We start from the raw sequence: 24333 nt of genomic DNA, 5'->3' as shown, positions 1-24333 counted from the left end.
TGCTGTGGAGTGGTTAATTATACCTGGTTACACATTAAGTGTGTATCATTTTAGTCTCCTCCTAATCTTTTTTTCCATTGCCCCAACCTTTTCAGTCTAAGAATTGTTGGTTGCTGCTCCATTTCCTTGGTGAGGCTCAGGCTCAAAGAAGCTTTAAACTTCCCTCCAGAAAGATGGTCAACAGAACAAAAAGTGCCTCACAACTTAAAAGCCGGCACATGCAGTCCCAGTTAGGGACCTTATGCTGAGGAGCTGCATGATGCCTTAACCTCAGCACCCAAACTTATTATGATTCTTTCACTCAGGAGCAAGATTATTGCTAAGGCAATTATGACTACTAGTTAAGTAATATACTTTGCTTATTTGATTAGTTTACATTTGCCTATGTGTTTTGAAATATTAATTGTCCAGAAGGTTGAACAATACTTTAATTCCATTCTGGACAGTAAATTAATTTTCACAAATACATAGAAAAATGTTATGTTTCTTTTTACAAACCCATGTCAAAGGGGAGGACACCAAAGAAACTAATCATTCAATTCTTACTGGTGGGAATATATTCTCAGTAACTTGTAAATTGATTTGATTTATGATGAATCATTATTATATTCATAAATGCTGGAAAGATGGTGAACATGATGATATAATGACACCCCCAAATAATTTTATAACTGCAGGTGTGCAAATCATAACATGTGGGAGATGACTCAAAGGATAATAGGGAATAAAGTAGTTTAGGAAGGGTCATATGAAAGAAGAGACAAGGGCACATACCCCAATTTTCTAAGATGTCTTCAAAACCAAACTACTCATTTACAGGTAAATGCAGTGGAGCAGTCAGCCATGGGGCAGCAGAGTCAACAGTTACATTTAAGCAAGCAAAGGCAAAATGCTCTATAATTTACAACAACCAAATCACAGTGCTCATTCTTTTGAGGTTAAATGCTACTGACATAAGCTACACCTGAATCCAATCAGTGCAGAGACGTTGAGAAGATTCACACGAAAGGACTAAATTTGTCACAAATGGGTTGGTTTCCGATCTTAATGTAGCCAAGTTGCTTTACTCTGACCTCCATTGAACAAATCAACTTAATGGGCACTAGGAGTGCTATAAAACTTAACAATGGAGTGATTTTTAACTTTTAAAATACAGTTATGAAGTAAAATGTTGGATAGCTTCTACAATACTGGAAATCAAATTAAATCTAGATGTTTTTTAACAGTCTTGACAGATATAATCCTAGTTACCATGTAAATTTATGGTAAGCTGCTGTGATATTAGCCACAGGTGCTACTTTTAATATATCAGCCGCATCTGGCTGGGAATAGAATTTCTCAGAGGACTGAAAATGACCTCAGTATCAGACAATGGAAGGGAAAAAAACAAGACCACTGTGGCATATAAAAAACTGAAGATGTGGTCCACAACTAAATATTTCACGTAAAATTCATTTTAACTCTGCAGTTATAGGTTAAAGGATATTATGCTTTCAATATTTAAGAGGCATAGATATATTTCAACCAAATAGCCAAAAGATTAAGAATGTAAGACAGTTACGAATACCCTAGCTACATATATAATACTAGTTTTCCAACCTTTGATCGATGTCAGAAAAAATGACGCACTGATACTCGAAAAGAAAATTCTTTCATGGCTCTTAAGCACACAATATGATTAGACACCACCAAGCATACCAAGCCAAGAGGGAACAATTACTGATCTCTAAACAGCAGCAACTCTCCAGTGCCTGGCCAACATCACTAGTTGTACTTTTAAAGTTCTTTGTAATCATTCATTATGCCAGGAAAAGTTTCTCACCAGGTAAAGTGAAAAAGAACCATCACTACAAGTAATTACCATTCCGAGTTTGAGAACCAGCAATATCATCATAGATAACTATAAGAGAAAGCACAAGTTTCTGTTACCTTCCAATTCAAACCTTTTTAAGATGAAGATGTATGAAACACACAATCATTTGCTTTTAGGAAATCCTTCTTGTACTATTCAGAAGTCATCATTTGCCAGAGAACTGGCAAGTGTGGAAATGTGACAGAGGATTTACAAAGATTTAATTTCCTATGAAATAACTCTTCCCAAATTAAACAAGCCTTCTTTATCTGAAAAAATGTCTAAAACAAGGGTTCCTAACAAGGGATCCGTGAGCTTGAATTTAAATTCAAAAAAACATTATTCTTGGGGGAATGTGTTGGTGTGGGTATGATATATTTATTAAATAATACACAGTATAGTGTGGACTTAGTAAGGGGTCTGTAGTTTTCACCTGACTGGCAAAGGGGTCAATGGAACAAAAAAGGTTAAGAACCTCTGATCTAAAAGGAAGACATTTTTATGAAAATATTCCCTATACCATTGCACTAAGCTGTAAGAATGGTAGTTACAAAGCTCTATAACATAAGATTTTCCTTCTGGCCTTCTCGAATAACTTGAAAGATTTGATTTTTTTAGCTTTGACAAATCAATTTAATCTAATTGATGATTTATATTTACTTTTTAAACAAGTAACTGGACCTATGCCTGATCCCAATGAACATCAAGAACCAGAGTTTCTTCAGCAAGAAGAATCTGGTACGGATTTCTGAAATTTTGTGATCAATATGGAACACTTAGAAAAGGTAAGTTCACAAAGCCTTGCCATGATGATGGACTATGGAAAGGTATTGATTAAATTAAATATGGCCTATTCATCCAGTGGAATACTATTTTTGCACATCATTAAAAAAATCTTGAGGTCTGGGGAGTAGATGTAGCTCAAGTGGTTGGGCGCCTGCTTCCCATGTACAAGATCCCAGGTTCAATCCCCAATAGTGCCTAAAAACAAAACAAACAAACAACAAAAACAAACAAACATCTCTCATTGGGGAGCAGATGTAGTTCAGTGGTTAAGTGCCTGCTTCCCATATACAAGGTCCTGGGTTCAATCCCTGGTACCTTCATGAGGCCAAATGTTTTGTTGACATGGAAAAATGGTCACCATACATGAAGTGAAAAATGAAACTGACTAAAAAGTATCTACAGTATGACCTCATTAATTTATATAGTTATAGATATATACCTACTTATAAGTATTAATACATGTACACTCACAAATACACATTCACACATATTACTTTTTAAGTAGGTAGATGGATTGCAGGCATATTTTTCTTCTTTGTACTTTTCTGTGTTTTCTGAATTATAAAATATATTATGTAATCAGAAAAAAAACCAAAATGTTATGTTTATTAATAAGCACACAAATTTAACATGATGGTATCACTCTTATAGAGAGAGAGGCCTGGCTGATGTGTGGCGTATAAGTAATCCTCAACTGTTAAATAAACCCTTCTATTTAAAGCATGCAGTTTTAAACAAATAGAAAGATGGGACAGACTCACTCTCAAGCTGACATAACAAAATCATACTTTAAGACACTCAGAATTACAACAGACCTGTGTTCTACACATATGTATCCATAACTGTGTAGACAACAGCTTAGAAAGCTGGGGTCTCTCAACACAGGACGACTTTACCTTCTCTACGAAGTTTCAGCTGCATTTTGTAGGTCTCCAATCTATAATTGAAGTTGAACTCCAATCTCTAATCAATTTAGGACTAATAATCAACCCATACAGTATTTTAAACTTATGTTTTCAGGCCATAGGGAATCATGTAGTAATTTACAGGTCAAATTCCTATCAGCAGCCAACTACCCTTCCCTTCAAGATATGCAAAGAACATAGAGCTTCCTTTAATCCCTCCAAAATAAACACTTTTTTTCTAAGTAGAACAAAGAAATAGACTTAATTTTGAACAGCAGAGTTATTCTTTCAACAGTCTAGGACATTACTCAACAAAACTGCAATCCACATCTTGTTATTCTACAATCCTTCAAAATATAGACTTGTGGGGAAGCAGATGTGGCTCAACCGATAGAGCATCTGCCTACCTTATAGGAGGTCCAGAGTTCAAACCCAGAGCCTCCTGACCCATGTGGTGAGCCGGCCCACACACAGTGCTGCCACACACAAGGAGTGCCATGCCATGCAGGGGCGCCCCCCACGTAGAGGAGCCCCATGTGCAAGGAGGGCACCCCACAAGGAGAGCCACCCTGCGCAAAAAAAGCGTAGCCCACCTAAGAGTGGCACCACACACACGGAGAGCTGACACAGCAAGATGACGCAACAAAAAGAAATACAGATTTCCCAGTGCTGCGGAGAATGCAAGTGGACACAGAAGAACACACAGCGAATGGACACAAGAGAGGAGACAACAGGAGAGGGTGGGGGGGCAGAGGAAATAAATAAAAATAAACCTTTAAAAAAATGAAAAAAATATATAGACTTGTGTTAGAGCATTAGAGTGGTCACCCTGGAACAGGATACCTGAGTTTTGAATGATGATGGCACTATCCCACCCCATCCCAGTATTCACAAAAGACTGGTTTTGGGTGGCCAAAGCTGTGGAGCCAAAATCCTGGGTAAGCATCAGCTTCAGTTTCTCAGTATTGGAGGCAATTTACTAGAGATGCTGAGGAATGGCCTGTTTCCTTCTCTGTTGCTTCAAAACTACATATAGGGAAGCAGACATGGCTCAACTGATAGAGCATCCGTCTACCACATGGAGGGTCCAGAGTTCGATCCCCAGGGCCTCCTGACCTGTGTGGTGAGCTGGCCCATTCGCAGTGCTGCCGCACTCAAGAAGTGCGCACTATAAGGAGAGCCACCCCAAGCAAAAAAAGCACAGCCTGCCCAGGAGTGGTGGTGCACACATGGAGATCTGATGCAGCAAGATGAAGCAACAAAAAAGAGACGCAGTTTCCCAGTGCCACCAGATAATGCAAGCGGGCGCAGAAGAACATACAGCAAATGAACACAGAGAGCAGACCATGGGGGGGAAGGGGAGAGGAATAAATAAAATTTAAAAAATAAAAATAAAAAACTGCATATAGAACAAAGGCACAATCAATGCTATGGTTCTTCTGGGAAGTGCCTGCTGGCACTAGAGAGCACACTTTCACATCCCATCATACACGGCAACTTAATGGCCAAATAAGCTGGTTACCATTAGGAACCATTTGAGTCTAGGAATAAGGAGATGAGGAAAAGGAAACATCCCTGGTGAGAAAGGGTTGTAGGTAATATAGCCTGAAGGAGATAAAAAGATTTTAAAAATAAAATAACACAATGTTCCCCTGGGGCTAAAGATGGACTGGATCACCTACACTGAACCCAGTCATGTGACTTTGGTATTCAAAATACACCTAGGTAACTCTGGGCTGGGTACAGTGCAAGATGAACACAAGCACAAGTCAAGCCTCTATGCTCAGAGTGCCTACATCCTAGCTAGAGAGAGACACGGGTAAGTAGTTATATTTCTCTGGTACATATCAAAGTTGTACTTAGTTTCATCCAAATTCAGTCACACTTTCATTGTCACCTTGAACAAACTACTTCACCCTGAGCCTTGGTTGTCTCATCCCTTCTAACTCCAACATTCACAGGTTCAATATCAAAACAAGGCTGAAAGAACACCACAAACAAATAGGATAACCCTACGGCTGAATTCTATACCAGAAAGAACAGACTAATGTCTGAGGCTACAAGGATCTGCACAAAGGATATGAACTCCTCTTCCTCTCCAGGCTGGCTTGCACCCTTCCCTCCCAAAACCATCCCTGCCATGGTCATTGATGACCTACATGCTGCTTAATCCAATGGCCATCCTTTAGTTCTAATCTCACTTGACCTCTCAGAAGAACTGATTCCTCTATTTAAAAATACCATCTTGGGAAGTGGATGTGGCTCAAGTCCTTGGGCATCCACCTACCATATGAGAGGTCCCAGGTTTGGTTCTCCATGCCTCCTAAAAAGGAAAAAAAAAAAAGACAAGCAGACAGAGAGAGCAAAACAATGGCAGGGGAGTGGGGGAGGAGGGAGAAATAAATAAAGTAAATCTTTTTTTAAAAGAAAAAGATGAAAAAAATTTTTTAAATACTCTCTTCTTTTTGATTCTGTGATATCACACTGGCCTGACTTTCTTCCTGTTTCTCCAATAAATCTTTCTTGATCCTTGGCAACTCCTCCTCTTCTATCCAACCTCTAAATGGACTGAATTCTTATCCCTCTTCTTTTCTCACTGACAACTTCCTCCTGAATGACCTCATCTATTTCTTTGGCTTTTTTCCATACACACCTATGACTCCCCAATTATCTACAACCCAGACCTCTCCCGAAGTCCAAACTCAGACATACAACTTTCCTAAAGCTGACATCTGGATGCCTCACAGCAACTCACACTTAACTGTGTTCAAACCAGAAATCTTGATTCTCTCCTACCCCAATCCCGTTCCTTTCCCATACTTCCCCAGCTCAGTAAATGTCACTTCCAATCACCCAGTTCCTCCAGGTTCAAAATCTGGGAGTCATTCTTAACACTCCATGCTCTTCTTCATCACCATTACCACTCCTCCCTAGTTAGAGAAACTTGTGTTTGCCCTTTATATTTGTATTTACTATAAGAGGTATGTGTGACACCACTGGTTTCTGCTCATTTAAACTCCTATGTATAGCTCCAACTTCCACACTTCTCTGCTTCTCCTCTGTCACCGCCCCAGTCCATGATCTCCTGCCATGCCCATGCTAGTGATGGTGTCTCACCTGGATGAATGCAACAGCCTCCTTACTATTCTTCCTGATTTGACCTTTGCTCCCCCCTCTACTCCATCCTCTACATCCTGAATAGTCTTATAAATATGCGTCAGTTCATCACTTCCTTAGAGAGGTCTTCTCTGAACGCTCTCCTCAAATTGAAGTAGGTCTTCCCAGTATTCCTCTCATAGCACCCCTTTCTGTTGGAGAAGCAGTTCCCCTTACCAGCTAATGGTATGGACTCCTTGGAGTCCACTGTTTTCTAAATGTGGGACTTTGGGCAAGTTACTTTATCTAAGCCTTAGTTACCTCATCTTTAAAAGGAAGGAAATAGTGCCTACTTCACAGGGTTTTATGAAGATTAAATGAATATGTATAAAGTCCTTACAATAGTATCTGGCACATAGTTTTGGTTTTTTAAAATATATTTTTATTACAGAAGTTGTGAACTTACAAAACAATCATGCACATGTGTGGAATTTCCATACAATAACCCTTCACCAACACACCACACTGTGGTAGAACATTCGTTCACAGATTATGAGATAATATCATCAGACTATTTTCACTAACTATGGTCCAGAACACACATTTGGCATAGTTTTTAAATACTTCTTATTATTAACACAGTACATCTTTGGCATTGATGCAAAAATATTATAGTATTGCTGTTAAATATAGTCAATAAGTTATACTAATTGTATTTTTCCCATGTTTCCCCACATTACCACCACCCTGCAATAGTGGCAGATATCTGTCCTAGTTCACAGAAGAACATTCTTGCATTGTACTGTTAACCACAATTCTCATCCACCTCTGGGATCACAGGGCCTAGATTATTCTCTGGCTTTCTTTCAATTGACAGCTGTATCCCTAGACTACCCTTTTCAGCCACAATCCCATTTATAAACGAGATGCTACTCACTATTATGTTACCATCAACTCTATCCATTTCCACACATTTATAGTCAATTAAAACTTTTACGTATATTAAGCATCAGTACTCCTTCAAAGCCCTCCTTTTACTGCCTAATAACCTACACTCCAGGTTTTAATTCCATGCATTCTTTCTTCCTATTTAGTTCATTTTAGTGAAATCATGCAATATTTGCCCTTTTGTGTCTAGCTTATTTCTTTAGCATAATGTCTTCAAGATTCATGCATGTTATCACATGTATCCAAATTTCATTTCTTTTTACTGCAGCGTAGTATTCCGTCATATGTGTATACCACATTTTGTTTATCCATTCTTTGGTTGGTAGACACTTGGGTTGTTCCCATCTTTTGGCAATTGTGAATAATGCACCATGAACATTAGTGTGCAAATGTTTGTTTGCATCATGGTTTTCAGTTCTTTTGGATATATTCCTAGTAGAGGAATTGCTGGATCACATGGCAGTTCTTTTTTTATTTTTTTATTATTTTTCCTTTTTTAGGAGGTACTGGGATTGAACCCAGGACCTCATACAGGGGAAATAGGCACTCAATTACTGAGCTACATCCACTTCCCCAGTAAGAGCTGGTTTCTGTTTCTGTTTGTTTGTTTTTAGGAAGTACCAGAGAGTGAATCCAGGACCTCATACATGGAAAGCAGGTGCTCAACTACTCGAGCTACATCTGCTCCTTTATGGCAGTTCTATATTTAGCTTCCCAAGGAACCGCCAAACTGTCTTCCACAGAGGCTGCACTGTTTTACAATCCCATCAACAAGGATTGCTCCTATTTCTCCACATCCTCTCCAGCACTTATAGTTTTCAGTTTTTTTAATAATGGCCATTCCATGTGGTGTGAGATGATATCTCATTGTCATTCTGATTTGCATTTCCCTAATAGCTAGTGATTTGAACATTTTTTCATATGCTTTTTGGCCATTTGTATTTCCTCTTTGGAGAAATGTCTATTTAAGTCTTTTGCCCATTTTTTAATTGGATTGCTTGCTCTTTTATTGTTGAGTTGTATGACCTCTTTATATAGAATGGAAATTAAACTCTTATTTGATATGTGGTTTCCAAATATTTTCTCCCATTGAGTGGGCTGCCTGGCACATAGTTTTAAGCATTCAATAAACATTAGCTACTAGGATTTGCCTTCACAGCACTTATCAAAATTTGTAATTACATATTCATTTTTTTCTTTGTTTATGCTCTCCCTCCCACTATACTATAAGCTCCATGAAGATGGAGACAATATCTGCTTTGTTCACCACTGTATCTTCAGTGTCAAGCATCATGCCTAGCAGCATAGAGTAAATGTTCAATCATTATTTATTATTATTAAGTGAATAAAAGTCAGGAAAAATTTTCTAGAAGTGAGTGGAATATGGACAAATGGGGGAAGGGTAGTGTGGGATGGGGCTTGGGATTAGGACAAGAACAGCTTTAATAAAGGTAGAAACAAACTAAAATACTGGTGGTTTTGGCTTCAATTTAAGCATAGACTCTTACTTTGTGTGGCTTTGGTCGAGGTACTGCCCCTCTCTGAACCTCATTTGCCCCACTTCTGTGGAGCAACGACTGGGTGAGGGGAACTACTGGGTGACCTCTCAGGAGCCTTATAGTTAATCTCTGACAGAGTGAAGAGGCCTCTTGCAGAGGGGTATGGGAAGCAGGAGAAGACAGGAAGGTACTGGATTCTCTCATCAGAGACCAACTTGGTCACAATGAAGTGGCATGCAGGCAGGATGGGAGCAGGGAGAGCCTTGAGGTGAAAGGCTGTCAGGAAGATCTCACAGGAACCCTGGGGAGAGGAAAGGTATACCCAGACCAGAAGCACAGTCTTAGCAAAAGACACTAAACACTGACTTCTGATGAGTGAATGATCACCAAGATAATTCTTCAGTTTCAGGTATAGGTGTTTGAGAGGAAGGTGGTACTACAAGAGATATAAGCAAGTTGGAGGAAAGAGAAAAAACAGGAGATCAGTTCTGGATACCCTAACATTGAGGTAACACTAAAGAAGAAAATGCACAAGGACCCTCCCTGCCTCTGTAGCCCAGCTCACCGAACCAATCTTGGGGCCCTCACTTCCCCCAACACATTAAAAACAACATGTGTCTTCTTTCTCCCTGTCCTTCTCCCTGTCCTTGACCTTTGCCACCTGCTGACCCCTCCCTTAGCTCCTTCCCTCACAAAAATCTATCAGATCTTCAAAGGCCAATTAAAAATTCCCCTTCTCATGAGTTTATATGGCTACGAGTTTCTAAAAAAGAGTCTGGAGGCTGGCAGAAGGTTTGCCCTCATGCACAACTGAGCAGAGTCAGAGAGACAGATAAAGCAGATACAACCCCCAGATATTGGTTCCTTTGAGGGCTAAAGAGACCCATGGGAGTTATGGTCATGGCCGATGGGGTTAACTACCAGGGCAGATGGCCCCTCTTTGGAAATGGTGTTTATGTGTGATGAATCTGGACTCAGATGGGATCTCCCTTCATAAGACTTTCATGCTAATGTGCTGGAGGTGCAGTTAATGTTGGGGTTTAAGATATATTTAGGGGATTTGAATCTCTGGACTGACAATGTGATAGCCAGATCCTGAGCCTCAACAGACTCCAGCACCTACAATCTGATTTATTGGACTTACCACACTCAGCTAAGATGGAGGTGAAGAAGGACAACCACCACACCATGGAGTCTAGAGTGATTACAACTGAAAATGGGAGGATTGCATCCAGCATCCAGGTGGAATCTGAGCCTCCTCTTGACATAAAGGTGCAATGGACACAACCAATCCAGTGTCCACATAGAAGAGGTGGCATTGGATTGGGAAAAGTGGACATAATGGACAAAGGGTATGGGGAAAGGCAGGAAGAGATGAGAGGTGGAGGCGTCTTCGGGACATGGAGCTGCCCTGGATGGTGCTTCAGAGGTAATCACCGGACATTGTAAATCCTCACAGGGCCTACATGATGGAATAGAGGAGAGTATGGGCCATGATGTGAACCAATGTATATGAGGTGCAGAGGGGCCCAAAGATGTACTTACCAAATCCAATGGATGTGTCATGATGATGGGAACGAGTGTTGTTGGGGGGGGGGAGAGGGGGGGGTGGGGGGGTGGGGTTGAATGGGATCTCACATATATATTTTTAATGTAATATTATTACAAAGTCAATAAAAAAAAAAAAAAATTCCCCTTCTCCAGGCAGCCATCCTGGAAAATACCTCCTTAAGCGTAATAATACTCCACATTTTAGTACCTGGTTAACTTGACAGTAAAAAAAAAAAAATTTTTTTAATTTTAAGAAAGCACCTATCAATTCAGATGTTCCACCTCACAACAAAACTGGGAGCACTTCTGGGCAAAAACAGAATTCTTTACTACTTTTGCACTTTCTTCCCCCTGTACCTTGAGCCCGGAGTGGTGCTAGGCCCTCAGCAGTTGCAGGCTCAAGCACCTCTCCAGGCTCATCAATCCTGACAGAGCCATGGCTCTCAGTGAGGAAACTACCTGGCTTCTGAGTGGATCTGCTCCAGGCACCTGGTGCTTGTCCACAGCCAGGGCTGCAATGGCAAGGACAGGGTACACGAATTGTTGGTTTGATAAATGATGGGGTAAGAGGCCACAATCCACTCTTGCTGGCCAAGAACTCATGAGGAAACAGATTTATTAGTGGCGCTTGCTGTTTTGATAGGATTGACTTTAATGATATAGCTAAGTGACCTCTGATTGCTCAACAGTGATACCTGGGCTACTCCTAAACAAGTACAGTTTTGTTTGTTTTAGCTGGTGATTCTTCCCTTTCTCAGGGAAGTATGGTGAAACTCTTTTAAGGCAGAAAAGTAATCTAACAGGTAGTCCTTGGAAAACAAGATACCTTCTAAAAAATGTCTCTGTATCACAGTGAGATCTAAAATGTTACTAGAGGAACCAGCAAGGAGTCTGGAACCTACTGTGACATGACCCAAACAATCCTATGAGCTCAGTCTGGTACAGTGTCCTTCTGTAAAATTCAGTGACCTACTTAGAATGTACCATTCTAGCCTAGGTCATAAGGTCAAAATGATGACAAATTATCTGCTAAGCAGGGAAGAGGATATTACTGCTTTGTTTTGTTTAAAAGGACGTAGAAAAAAAGAGTGGAACACAGCACAAAGTCAGGGAAGAACCCCGGCCATCTGTCCACACTATAGCACTGACTCCCTTCTGAGGGCAGAGAGCAGCTGGTCACCACCAGGCCACAGGAAGATGAGCACGGCGTTGTATTTGCTTCTAAGAAGAGGTGTCTGTCTGATAAGGCTGCTCCATCCATCAGGCACCCCGCATCAGTATTTTGAAACAGCTGAACGGCAAGTTTCTATGTCACAGTCTTCACATACCACAACTCTACCATCCACACTCTGGCTGAGCAAACCTGAACACTATTGATACCAGTCATTTTGAAGCAGTGGGCTGGCAACCAGACAAAAACAGAAAGAGAAAGGAAAAGGGCAAGACTGAAATACTTTTAGGTTATTATTTAAGGTCTCCTTTAAATTATTTTCTGTAATTATTGAACGAGCAGTCCATTGTTATTAATTCATATTCAACCTATTTAAGCGGTACCAGCCATGCAGGCTGAAAACAAATGCCTTAGTAATTTTCTAACTCTTGAGTGTTATTTTCTTGTCAGTTAAATTTAAAGCAACCCATTTGTGACCACATTATACCAAGTTAATCTCATCTAAAGTGCTTCACAAACCCTAACAGTTACACTAAGGTTTCATACTAACGAAAGCAATTTACATAAATGAAATTTATGTCAATGCGTTTCGTAACAAATTTTTTATTTTATAATAATTATGGTACTTATATGATAACATCTGTTGATATTCACAGTCTAAACTTGGCAAAGATTTAAACCCACAACATTTTCCATGCATCATGTACATTATCTGTGAAAAGCAATAAAAAAGCAATGAATGCATTAATCATACCAATATCATCTGCAAAGCATAAATCTGAAATACCTTTCACGTCAGCCAACTGCTTTTTTATTTTTTACACACCTGATTTTATGCCATCTATAAAAGAGCAAGACAAAGACTGTAGAGGAAATATTTCTTGGCTGTTTGACTTCCACAAAATACTCAGACTAAGTTCTGTAAACAGAAGATATACTATAACACTAAGAAAAAACGATGTAGTTAAAAGACCATTTTTATTAAAGGACATAGCATTTTCACATGCCAGTGTGGTGTCATGTCTACATTTCTGACACCTATTTTACATTTCCCCTCATCTATGTACTGCATGTGTTTTTGTACATATACATCAGTTCTACTGTATACCATGAATGGTAGAAGAAAGATTCTAAATGATAACATTTTAGGTACTGATTTCCCTTCCTGGTGGACACAAACACGCTGTCGCAGCCACCACCTGTCCTGCCCTGGGCTCGCTGGAACTCCAGGAACAATCCCAAAGTGAACACCAACATGAATACAGCACAGATATGTTTTATTAGCCTCTCAAATGTCAGGTAAAGTTTGCTAAAACATGAACTTCTCTACTCCCCGTTCTGACAAAAGCTATGGACACTCTCAGGTTTCTAGTCTACTGTGATTACAAAGCCCATCAGGGGGCACATGTTAAATGCAAGCTACTGTGTGTGATAACCACACAAGTTTTCCCTTTAGCTGGCTCCCATACACACAAACATTAGACTATACTTTAAAAGCAAAATACTTTCTAACCTATTTGATCCCTAGCCTTGAGAACATCCGGTCTGGGAGTGCTTCCCCATTCTCACAGTCTGGTTGAATACCTGCTTTCAAGAGTGCTCAGATGTAGAACACTTACAGTATTGCGTTACTGACTCATAACTTTAATGCATACCAAGTTTTGATGCATAACAATGAGCAATAAAACTCCTATTAATTCGTTCATAATGAGCGCTGTTGAGACCTCCACCAAAACCCTGCAGAGGATTAAGATTTTTATTAACAACTGTCTCTCTTCTGGGATCATCAAGCCTTTGACTTCACTAAATGTTTCAAAATATTAACAATAAACCTACTATTAAATTTCTCAATAAAACATTTTTATAAAGCACGTCAGCAACAGTAACTTGCAACTGCTGTATAGCAGGAGTCTCCTGTGGAGGAAGAGAAACATTTTACAAACCCCAAACTCACATATGTGCTACTGCTGCTAGATGCACAGGGCCCCACCCACCCCCACCCTGCCTAGGCCATTCAGAACACTCCTCCCCCCACCACCCTACCCCCACTCCAGCTCCAGACAGCTTTCGACAGCAGCAGTTAAAACAACCAAATTGTGATGAAGAAGACAGAATAAAGCTTGGACCCTGTTCTGCAAAAGATATTGCCCTTTGACAAACTTATTACATCAAGCCATATAAAATTACTATTTTCGTAGGTCAAAACTGACTATCAGTCCATTCATATGATTCAACCTAACATAATCAAATACCTGCCAGGCAGCTCCACCTAAGGAAGGATGGACAAGGCACAAGGAGCTTCTGCAGGAGTGCAAAGAACTACAGTTCTTTTTCATAAAGTCTGATCCCTTTCCTGAATGAAACGTTCTCTCCCTTCCAATTGGACACTCCTTATATCCCCCACCCAGGAATCTCCCTTCAACCAAAAGGTACCAAGCTAAGTCAGGTTCCCAGCCACCAATGCTTACCTACTCCTGATACTGAGCTTGTTTCCCTGCTGAAAAAGGGTGGCCCAAGGAATCCAGGAGTGAGAGAATAGGGACAACCTTCCCAGGGGGGTTATGCTGCCGCCTGGCCAGTCTGAGCCCCTGCCCTGAGGGTTTCACCTGCTGGCACCTGGCATATGCTATTTCCTGAGTGCCAAAGCCTCATTCTTACACTACTGTTAAAGTTTAGAATTTCCTCTGATTTCATAAGCTTCTTGCTTGTTCCCTTACATGACAAAATTTATCTTTATGGGACACTCACATCCACATTTCTGACATTTTGTTCTTTCAATGCAGACATACTGCAGTTGCCAAACACCTAAGAATAAGTTTGTATGTCACTTAGAAACCTCTCCCTCCTTATGTCTACAAGAACAGAAAAAAAAAGCAAAACTCCATTACAAATGCCAACCCCACCCTGACTGAGTACAAGCATTCCGAACGAGGAAACACCCTGCCTTGAGTCCTGGCACTGCCATGCTCTGACTGCTCACAGACTGTCACCATCACCACCTACTGCCCACAACCCACACACACTGCAAGTCCATGTAAGAGCCTGTGCACCACCACCAAGGTAGAGATAGTGGGATAGCAGTACCTGAAACCTACGGCTACTTCACCTCCCTGCCCTATTAGAATCCCTTGGAAACGTGTGCACTTTATCACCTCCAAGTATTTGCACCCATCTGAGGTAACAAATGAGTTGGGACTATTCAGAACTAACCATATCTCAGATTAAAATGTCTGAGAGAAAAAACAAGTTCAAATGTATTTTGTTGGCTACTTATCATTATAGTAAATCTTAGAATAACACAAAGGTTTGAGAAATAGGCTTTTCATCCAGCATCACTGAAAATGTTTCTAAAATATATGAATTCAGCCAACACATAGGGAATGCTATTTCCATAGTAATAAAAGAAATGAATACCAAAGCAAACCTGTAATACCATTTACACAACACTACACAAGCAAACTGTTTAAAAATTGTAACATCTGGGATGGCAATGTCCACTCCACCTCTAAATTGAGAGGGGTTTAGATCCCACATGGCTGATGGATGGAATTCACCTGCTTGCAGCTCTAGACTCTCTTGGTTCCCGTGTGGTGGTTGACCATCCTTACCTCCCTGTTAGCTGACCTGGGTAAGTCCTATGAACCTGAGGGTAGGTGTTGCAACTCTGCCAAGGCTCAGGCCCAGCTGGCACATGGACAATCCAGAGATTCAAGTCTCCTGAGCATACACCAACCCCAGTGCCAACCACAGGTTCAGTTAAAGTGACAAAATAAGCATGCATAGAGAGGTCATATCTGAGTTCAACTCCATCACACTCAGGAGCACAAAATCCAAAGTAGGGCCCACTGGCAAGACAATGAACTCCACAGCCATCTGTCATGACCATAGGACCTGAGTGTCTCCATAGCCCTCAGGAGCACCACTACACAGGGTTGTATCTCCTTTGGCTGACTCTTGAGATCCTGCTGAGATGTGCGTAAGCACGACCCCTCTGATGACCTCCTGGCTCATTTTGAAGTCTTACCCATATAAACTCATTTGTCTTTACCATTTCCCCCTTTTATTCAAGGTATTTTTCTAGTTGCATCACCAGTTGGTGCTTGGTAGCAATCCCTCAGTGCCAGGGAGGCTCATCCCCAGGAGTCATGTCCCATGCTTGGGGGAAGGTAATGCATTTAAATGCTGAGTTTGGCTAAGAGAGTGGCCACATCTGAGCAACATGAAGGTTCTCAGGAGGTAACTCTTAGACACCCTGCAGCTCTAGGCCTAGTTGAAATTTCAAGCATACAGGCTCATAAGCATATTCATCAGTATCAAGGGCCCATCATTGGACCATCCTTCTTCTTAGAGATGGAGTAGACATCGCTATCCCAGGGTCCTCAGGATGGAGGAATGAAAAATGGATTAGAGTAGACTTACTGGTAGTCTACTATAGAATTATTGTGACTCTAGCAATGGAAGAAATTATATCACTGATGTGGAGACAGTGGCCACGAGAGTTGTTGAAGACAGGGAGAGGGAAAAAGAGGTATGATATTGGAGCATTTTTAGGACTTGGAGTTGTCCTCAATAATATTGCAGGGACAGATGCAGGACATTATATATCCTGCCATAACCCACTGAATGGACTGGGAGAGAGTGTAACCTACACATAAACTATAATCCATGCTGTGTAGCAATGCTCCAAAATGTATTCATCAACTGCAATGAATGTACCACACTAATGAAAGAAGTTGTCGATGCGGGAGGAGTGGGGGGACTGTGGGGAGCAGGGTATATGGGAACCTTTTTTATTTTTTAATGTAACATTTTGTGTGATGTACGTATCTTTTTTAAAAAAAGATAATTTTAAAAAATGAAAAAAAATATTGTAATATCCAACCAAGTATAATCCTACTTTTGAAGATTCCCTGTAAGTAAAATGAAAAGATTATGTAAAGAGGGGAGCAGGTATAGCTCAGTGGTATGTATGATCACCTGCTTCCCATGTATGAGGCCCCAGGTTCAATCCCAAGTACCTCTATGTAAAAAATTGAAAATGTTCATAACCTGTCGAACTTAAAAAATAGAATGCATTTTTTTTTTTTACTACTATGTTCAGCAAAGGTTTTAAAAAAATGTGATGGCACCCAGTGTGGGTTGTCCTCTCTTAAGGGAGATTGAGTCATCAGTTCGATTGTGGCTTCCTCCAGTCTGTAGAATTGAGGCAGGAGAGGTGCTGTTGTTGCCAGGAGCAAAAGTAGCACAGTGGCCTCCCTGACCTCCTGTTGAGGGAAGGGTGCCGGCAAGGGAAATGTGGTCTTGCCATGATATGCCCATGATGATGCCTACTCACAATAAAAAACTATAGAACCACGGGCTATAATAGCTTCACATATTCATCTTTTTTTTTTTTTTAAAGATTTATTTATTTATTTAACTCCCCCACCTCCCCCAGTTGTCTGTTCTCGGTGTCTATTTGCTGCGTCTTGTTTCTTTGTCCGTTTCTGTTGTCGTCAGCGGCAAGGGAAGTGTGGGCGGCGCCATTCCTGGGCAGGCTGCACTTTCTTTCACGCTGGGCGGCTCTCCTTACAGGGCGCACTCCCTGCGCGTGGGGCTCCCCTACGCGGGGGACACCCCTGCGTGGCAGGGCACTCCTTGCGCGCATCAGCACTGCACATGGGCCAGCTCCACACAGGTCAAGGAGGCCCAGGGTTTGAACCAAGGACCTTCCATGTGGTAGATGGACGCCCTAACCACTGGGCCAAGTCCGTTTCCCCACATATTCATCTTTGCATACATGTGGACTATATCTAGAAGACAAATTTCTAGAGTAGGATAATGGCTATGTGCATTTTAAAAATTGATAGAAATTGCCTAATTGCCCTTAAATTTACACTTCCACCTCTTCACTATCCATCTCCCACATTACAGCTGCACATCCCTCCTCAGCAGTTTAGACTCCATGACCCACTGCTTTAATCCCTCCCTTACCCCTTTGTTCCTCAATTGTACTCATTTGGCAAACACTCAGCCCGTTAAACCCAATTCTCCACCTACTCCTCCAGTCCAGTGCCCAAGTACCTCAACAAAGAAATCTTCACTCTCCATGTAGGACCATAAATCTCCAGTGGACACTGAGCACTGCCCAGCAACCAACCACATTTCCCTAATTAGGTCACTATTCTACTTTCCAGAGTAACTATTCCACACCTTCTTCTGTCTTCCCAGAATTCCAACTCTTCCCTCTGACCCCCATTCATTCTCAATTGATAACCTCACTGAAAAAACAATCAGAAGTGAAATATCTCTTTTTTTTCCAGAGCAAATATACCAACCTGCATCTATATTCATATAGTCTGCCTTCTTTCACCTTACAATGGACAAACCGTCCCATCCCCTGCTCTTACCTTAAGCCTGCTCCTCTACCTGCCCATTCAATACTGTCCTCTGCTGCATATCTAGGGCTGGGCACTTGCAATTATCCCCACTCATCACATCATCAATTTTTCCCCCTCTCTATTTGATCATGTAATCCATGGCTTTAAAAACCAGACCATCTATACGCTGTCAATTCTCAAACTGTTATCTCTAGCTCAAGCTCCAACCTCATATATCAAACTGCCAAACTGACAGCTCCACAAGGATGACTAATAAGTACCTCAACCTGAAATGTCCAAAAGAGGAATCTTAATCCCCACCCCCCTCCTATCTTCCCCAGCTCAGTAAATAGCACCAATAGCACCACCCTTCACCCTACACCTTGGAGTCACTGAGAAATAGAGAGCTGACACATTCCCTTCTTCATCTTCCATATCAAATCTATCAGCAAGTTTTGATTGTCCTATCTTCAAAATATATAAGGAATCTTATCATTTCTCTCCAGCTCCACTATGGAGGAGATCACTTCCATAGCCTCCCATCAACTCTTACCTAGACTACTGCAAGAGCTTCCTACATAGTCTGCCTGCTTCTATTCTTACCCTATTACTTTCTATACTCAGCAGAGCAGCCACAGTAATCTTTGTAGAACATGAACCAAACTCTGACATTTTTCTGCTTGAAGTCCCCCAATAGCTTTCCTTTACAGAATAAAACCCAAAGTCCACACCATGCCCACAAGGCCCATTGCTCTGCCAGCCCCCCCTCCTTTGCCTCATCTCCTATCCCTCTCTTCTCCTCTCTCTATCCACTGCAGCACATTGACCTCTAGCCTATCTTCAATCATGCCAAGATCACTGCTTCAGAAATTTGGTACTTGCTGTTCTCTCTTCTGGAATGTGCTTTCCTCAGATCTCTACATGTTCAGCTCCTTCACATTATGAAGGCCTCAGATGTGTCCCCCCCCCCCCCCAGAGACCTTCCCAGACCATTCCATCTAAATATGGCCCTTACTCCTCCATCATTCAATATTCCAATATCCTCCTTTACTCTTCTTCATGGCACTTAACACTACCTAAAATTATTTTATCTGTTCATTTGTTAATTGTTTACCTTACCCACTAGAAAGTGAGCTACATGAGCTTAGAACAGTGCCTAGCACAGAGAAGATGCTTAATATGTAGCTATTGAATTAGTTACTATTACTTTTACAATAAAAATTAATTAAAAATAATTACCTGCATATACAATTGCCATATTGTAAATAAACTATACATATGGAAAAAGACCAAAAAAAGAGTGAAAAAATGAAGTAGCTGCAGTAGAAAAATTGTTTTAATTCACACCACCTTAAGATAATGCTATTATAGAGCTGCTAGAATAAAAAATGACTTTTCTGTCTTAAATGAAAGATGAGTGAGGATTTTTCAGTGCCAAAAAGTCACTACTCTAAGCATTATTTGTGAGAAAGAGAAAGGCAGCTCCTGCCATCAGGGAACTCGCCTGATACCCTCATGTAGGCCTTGGTATTGCTACAAACTGACCTGGCACCGACAGCCTTGGTGTTCTCTTGTTGAGTATAAACATCAACATTAGACGAGGCCACTCTGTGACCAAGATGGGTCAAGACAAAAACAAGACTACTCGTAACCACGGCCTAACACTGTTAAAAACACGAACATTGTCTAACATGTTCCAAACAGCCCCCTCTCCTGGCTTATATGGGCAACTACCGCTCCATGATCAATTTCAGCTTTAGCTTCGCTTCAGTCTATTCTCCCTACAGACAAGATTCATTGAAATACCTAATCATAAAACTACTCCCATATCCTAAGAGCATCCAATCCAAAGCAAATTTCAGCTTCCTTAAAAATTCCCCCAAATCACTAATACAAACCCAAATCCTGTAGTAAGTCTTTTCTAACACTTTCTTCCTGAAATGGCTCAAGGTTCTCCTTGATGAAAGTTCTCCCTCGTTGCCATGAGTAATAAGCCCAACTTGCTCAACTGCAAGAATGTTCCTGGTGGTCTTTGGCTGGAGGGCACTGGCAGTTGTCATTACATCAGTTGCCATTACAGGGCCACTGTACATGCAGAAGTCACAGGAAACTGGCTGGAAAACTGACCCCAGGATATAATCTCGGTGCAGGTTTTCTGAATAAAGTCCCTGACATTCCTGTTTTCTTACCATCTGCCTCTTTCTCCTAAAACCTGGGTGAACGGGGGAAAAAAACAACTACAGATGAGTTAATCAAATATCCCAGTGAATAACCTTACAACTAATCAGGGCTGTCCTGCACAACTTTCCTTCCCTCTCATTTCTGAAATTCACCCTGAGTACAAGGACAGAGTGGGTGCTAGAAGACTGACTCATGGGCAGAGCCTGAGGCAACACTACTCAAGCCACTTCGAGCCACATGTTCGAGCCCAATAAATCAGCCCAGGCTTAAACAACTCAGGCTGTACACATGTGAGAATTTTAATAAGCTTGGAAAATGCTACCTAGAGCTTATGTACAAGCTTACTGTACCAATGGGATTCCCAGCCACTGTTACAGAGTGCTAAGATCCTGACAAGAGCTGCTGAGCACATAGGATGGTAGGACAGGCAGTCTGTCTGCTTGGTACAGGTTTCCTCAGGAGTTGGGAGACTCACAGCAGAAGGCTGGCAGTCAGATGGTTGAAATGGTGCATGTAGCTCAGCAGAGTGCATGACATTTAGTAGGAAAACATGCTGAAGGTTACTTTTTGGTGGAACTCTGGTCCTCACACACCCTTTTAGAAACTAGCAAACACTAATCAATGTCTGCATTTATCAAATCCATGTTTGTACCCAGAACGTACAATAGAGAATTATTTAAGGAAACACGGACTCTGACTTTCAGATGCTGACACCTAATATAAATAAAAACAATAAATCTGTCCAAAGGATTGCAAAACTAACTGAACAAACATGAAACAGTCAAAAGCATTCAGCTTATATAAATGTAATGGAGTAATAACTAAAGGGCAAGTCATGGGAGATGACTCTCTAAACATGACTCCATTAGGTGGGGCGCTAATGGAACAGTTACCTTGTTAAGCCTGAGTCTCCAGGAGAGGTCAGGTTTTAAGAAAAGCGTCAAGGGCTAGTTATATAGGGATTGGGGGAAATGGGCCAATCAGGGAAGGGAGTGTGGCTTGGGAGAAGATTCAGAGATGCAAATACAACTACAGGAAGAAAAAAAATTTACCAGCCACCCAGGAAAGTAGAGAAAATCAGTCAGGCAGGTGTACACTGCCAATCATTTTAACCCATGTCCCCTTCTGATAAACAAAAAGCTCATACTTTCTTTCAATGTTATTTGAAATTTCCAAAGAAACTAAAGACCCTAGCCAACACCAAATCAAAGAAAGCAATAGTGATTTTAGAATTTGATCTTCCAAATGACACAAACCAACTCTTTCCCCCAGAGCTAAGAATCACCCACTTGGGTTGTAGCAACTGTCAAGGAAGATGTAATAACTATCACTGAATTCTTCAGGAAGGGAAGATTTGGTACCAGGATCCACATGGGGCCAGACAATCAGCAATATCAGAAAAAGTTACATCCTAGAAGTGACAGAACAGACCATGGTACTAACAAGAGTTTATGATATTTACCTGATTAAAATTTTTAAATGAGAATTCTTTGTAAATGGCATTTCTCTCACTTAATTCCGACCATCCTGCTGCTTTAAGGTCAAGTATGACTTGGTTCCTCTCCTCTGCTGTCAACCAGTGAGCATCTGCTGACTGTAAAAGAGAATACATTTAATGTATAATGAAGCTGTAGAGGTTTAGTTAAACTCAAATAAATTTATAGTTCTTTATGTATACATGCAGAGAAAAGTTTCAAGGGCAACAAATTCTCACCATCTTTGGTCCTCTGTTCTCAAAATAGAAAGTTCTCAAAAGATAGATAAAAGCTTGGGTACCTCTGTGCCAAATGAACTACCTCCACGGTATGCTCTTTCCTCCCCTTATTGCTGTCAAACTCCACAATTCTGCTTCTCTGGTTTATTACAGATCTACCCAAGACTGACCATTACCACTGGTCATCTCAGACATTTTCAGAACAGCTCAGTGGAGAGAGAGGCCACTCTGTGATCTGAAAGCCCAGAAAGACAGAACTAATGCAAGGGTTCCTCATCAAACCACAACTGGGGGCTGATCTGATTCTCCACCACAAAGCTAGAGCTCACTCCCACTTTAGAAATCCTGAAATCTTTTTTCACTGGCATTAATGCAATTAAGAGGGCAAAACTGTTTTCCTTCAAGGCAATTTATTCCATGAAGAAGAAAAAAGGATGCTAATAAACCAATTTTCTAGTTTTTCTACCATACTAGATCCACTACCTTTTCCCACACTAAAACAAGTAAAAACTGAGAATAACTCTATAAAAGCCTTGTTATTTTTTAAAAAAATAAGCATTTACTATTAAGAACAAAAAGATCTATTAATTAGTTTTACAAAAGTTCTGAAAATTTTTACACAAAGATCTACTGTGGAAAATGTAAAATTCTTATTAAACACAAATATTTAATAGTAACTCAGAATAGTTCAGTAAAGAAATAGAATTATCAGTGCCCACAGTAAATGGCTACAAATAAAACTGTCAAACACTGCCATAGTGCAGCAGTCACCTGGAGCCTACAGCATGTGTTCTGAGCTGTTTTTCTGTGCATGCTCAGCCATCCACATCCCCATTGAGATCAATGGTATGACAACACCAGAACAGAGATCATGTCCAGGACTGTAAAAAATGGAATCACTTCAGCCACATAACACTGAGGGTCCCTTAAGGGTTCATCCCTTTGTGGGTGTACAGGGTTTTTGTGGTGGTATGGGGGAGAAGCTGAGAAGAGCATAGGATCTGGAGAGAGTAAACCTGATTCAAAGTTCAGCTTCGTTACTTTTAGCTGTTATTTTTATACTAATGCTGAATACATCACTTATCCTCCTTGAATTCCAGGGTTCTCATCTTTAGAGTGGGGAGATTACAATATCTACCTATTGAGAGTTTTTGAAAGGCTTAAATTAAAGAGATCTTGAGCCTGGCACCGTGGCAGCCACTCAAACCATGTTTGTTTTTCATTCTTCCCCCCAATACCTGTAATTGTACTTGAACACCATAACTGTACTTGATCACCAACCCCTTGGTTGCGAGTGTGTCTTGAGATAAGCCTTGGGATAGTATTGCTCAACTTCTGTCCCCTCCCTAATAGCCAAGAAAGAGAGTTTATCTCCCCCCATCATCGAGATCTTTTCAATTTCTTTTATTAAATAATTTTTAAATTATCTTTTTTTAAAGTTAATAGATCACAAAAAACGTTACATTAAACAACAAAACAGTGTCAAATGTGCTCTAACAAGCAAATTAAAATGAAATGGTGACGTTAATGCAAAATTTCTCCACTAGGTGGTGCTGCAAGTTAAAACGTTTCCTCAAATTAATTTGCCACAAAATATTAATACCCAACGAGGAAAACGGACCCAACGCCCGTTGAAAGAGGCAAGAAAAACCGATGTCACACAAAAAAATATAGTTTATTAATAATTAGTCTGAAAAATTAGCGCCAAAGCAAGTCAATTCAACAGTGAACCTGTTTACAGCGGGCGGGAACGAGGACGGTCCCTGCTCTCACGGAGCGCACAATCTAAAGCCGCAAAAGTGAGCGTAACCATCAAATATTTTCACAACTACTTTCCACATTTATAAAATGCTTTCATAAAATTTTTTAGACGAAACCCGTTGTCCTTTGTTTTCCGGCTAGCAATTTCATAGGCTATGGGGGTATTTTTATGCCAAGGAAAAATTGAAAGATGCTGAGACACCCTTCACTCAAACCAGCGCGTCGGGCAGGTGCCGGGTCCCCAAACTGGCGACTCTATGACGGAGAGCGAGGACCAGGCCGACTCTCGGGCCTACCCGGTCCCTCCCGCCCCTCAGTGGGCGCCCTGGGGGCCTCGCTCTCCACCGCACATGCAGCCCCTCCGCACTCACCATGGCCGCAAGTCTTGTGTCCTCGCGCCGCAGCGCCCCGAACAGGCGCAGCGTCGCCCCACGCGCCCGCAGCGCGGCCGCCATGGCCACCCTCCGAGGGCTGCCCGGCGCGCTGCCTGCAGGCCCGCCCGCACCCCGC

The 24333-nt window shown here is 41.2% G+C and overlaps 1 protein-coding gene across 2 annotated transcripts in view; it reads right to left on the bottom strand.

Moving 5' to 3' along the window:
• PCBD2 (pterin-4 alpha-carbinolamine dehydratase 2) overlaps positions 1-24320 on the bottom strand; it is a 56728-nt gene extending 32408 nt beyond the window's left edge. Inside the window, exons 1-3 of one of the 2 annotated variants that reach the window (XM_058279074.2) lie at positions 24195-24320; positions 21811-21942; positions 5831-5866 (exon numbers count right to left, since the gene is read on the bottom strand). In XM_058279074.2, coding sequence (XP_058135057.1) covers positions 5831-5866; positions 21811-21942; positions 24195-24278 — 252 coding nt within the window. In that variant the 5' untranslated portion in view covers positions 24279-24320. The remainder of the gene's footprint in view (positions 1-5830; positions 5867-21810; positions 21943-24194) is intronic. The other variant, XM_004475888.3, reaches the window with a different exon arrangement.
• Positions 24321-24333: the final 13 nt, after the last annotated feature.

The sequence above is a fragment of the Dasypus novemcinctus genome, chromosome 2 (assembly GCF_030445035.2).
Source record: "Dasypus novemcinctus isolate mDasNov1 chromosome 2, mDasNov1.1.hap2, whole genome shotgun sequence".
NCBI lineage: Eukaryota > Metazoa > Chordata > Mammalia > Cingulata > Dasypodidae > Dasypus > Dasypus novemcinctus.
This window is presented reverse-complemented; position numbering and strand designations above follow the sequence as displayed.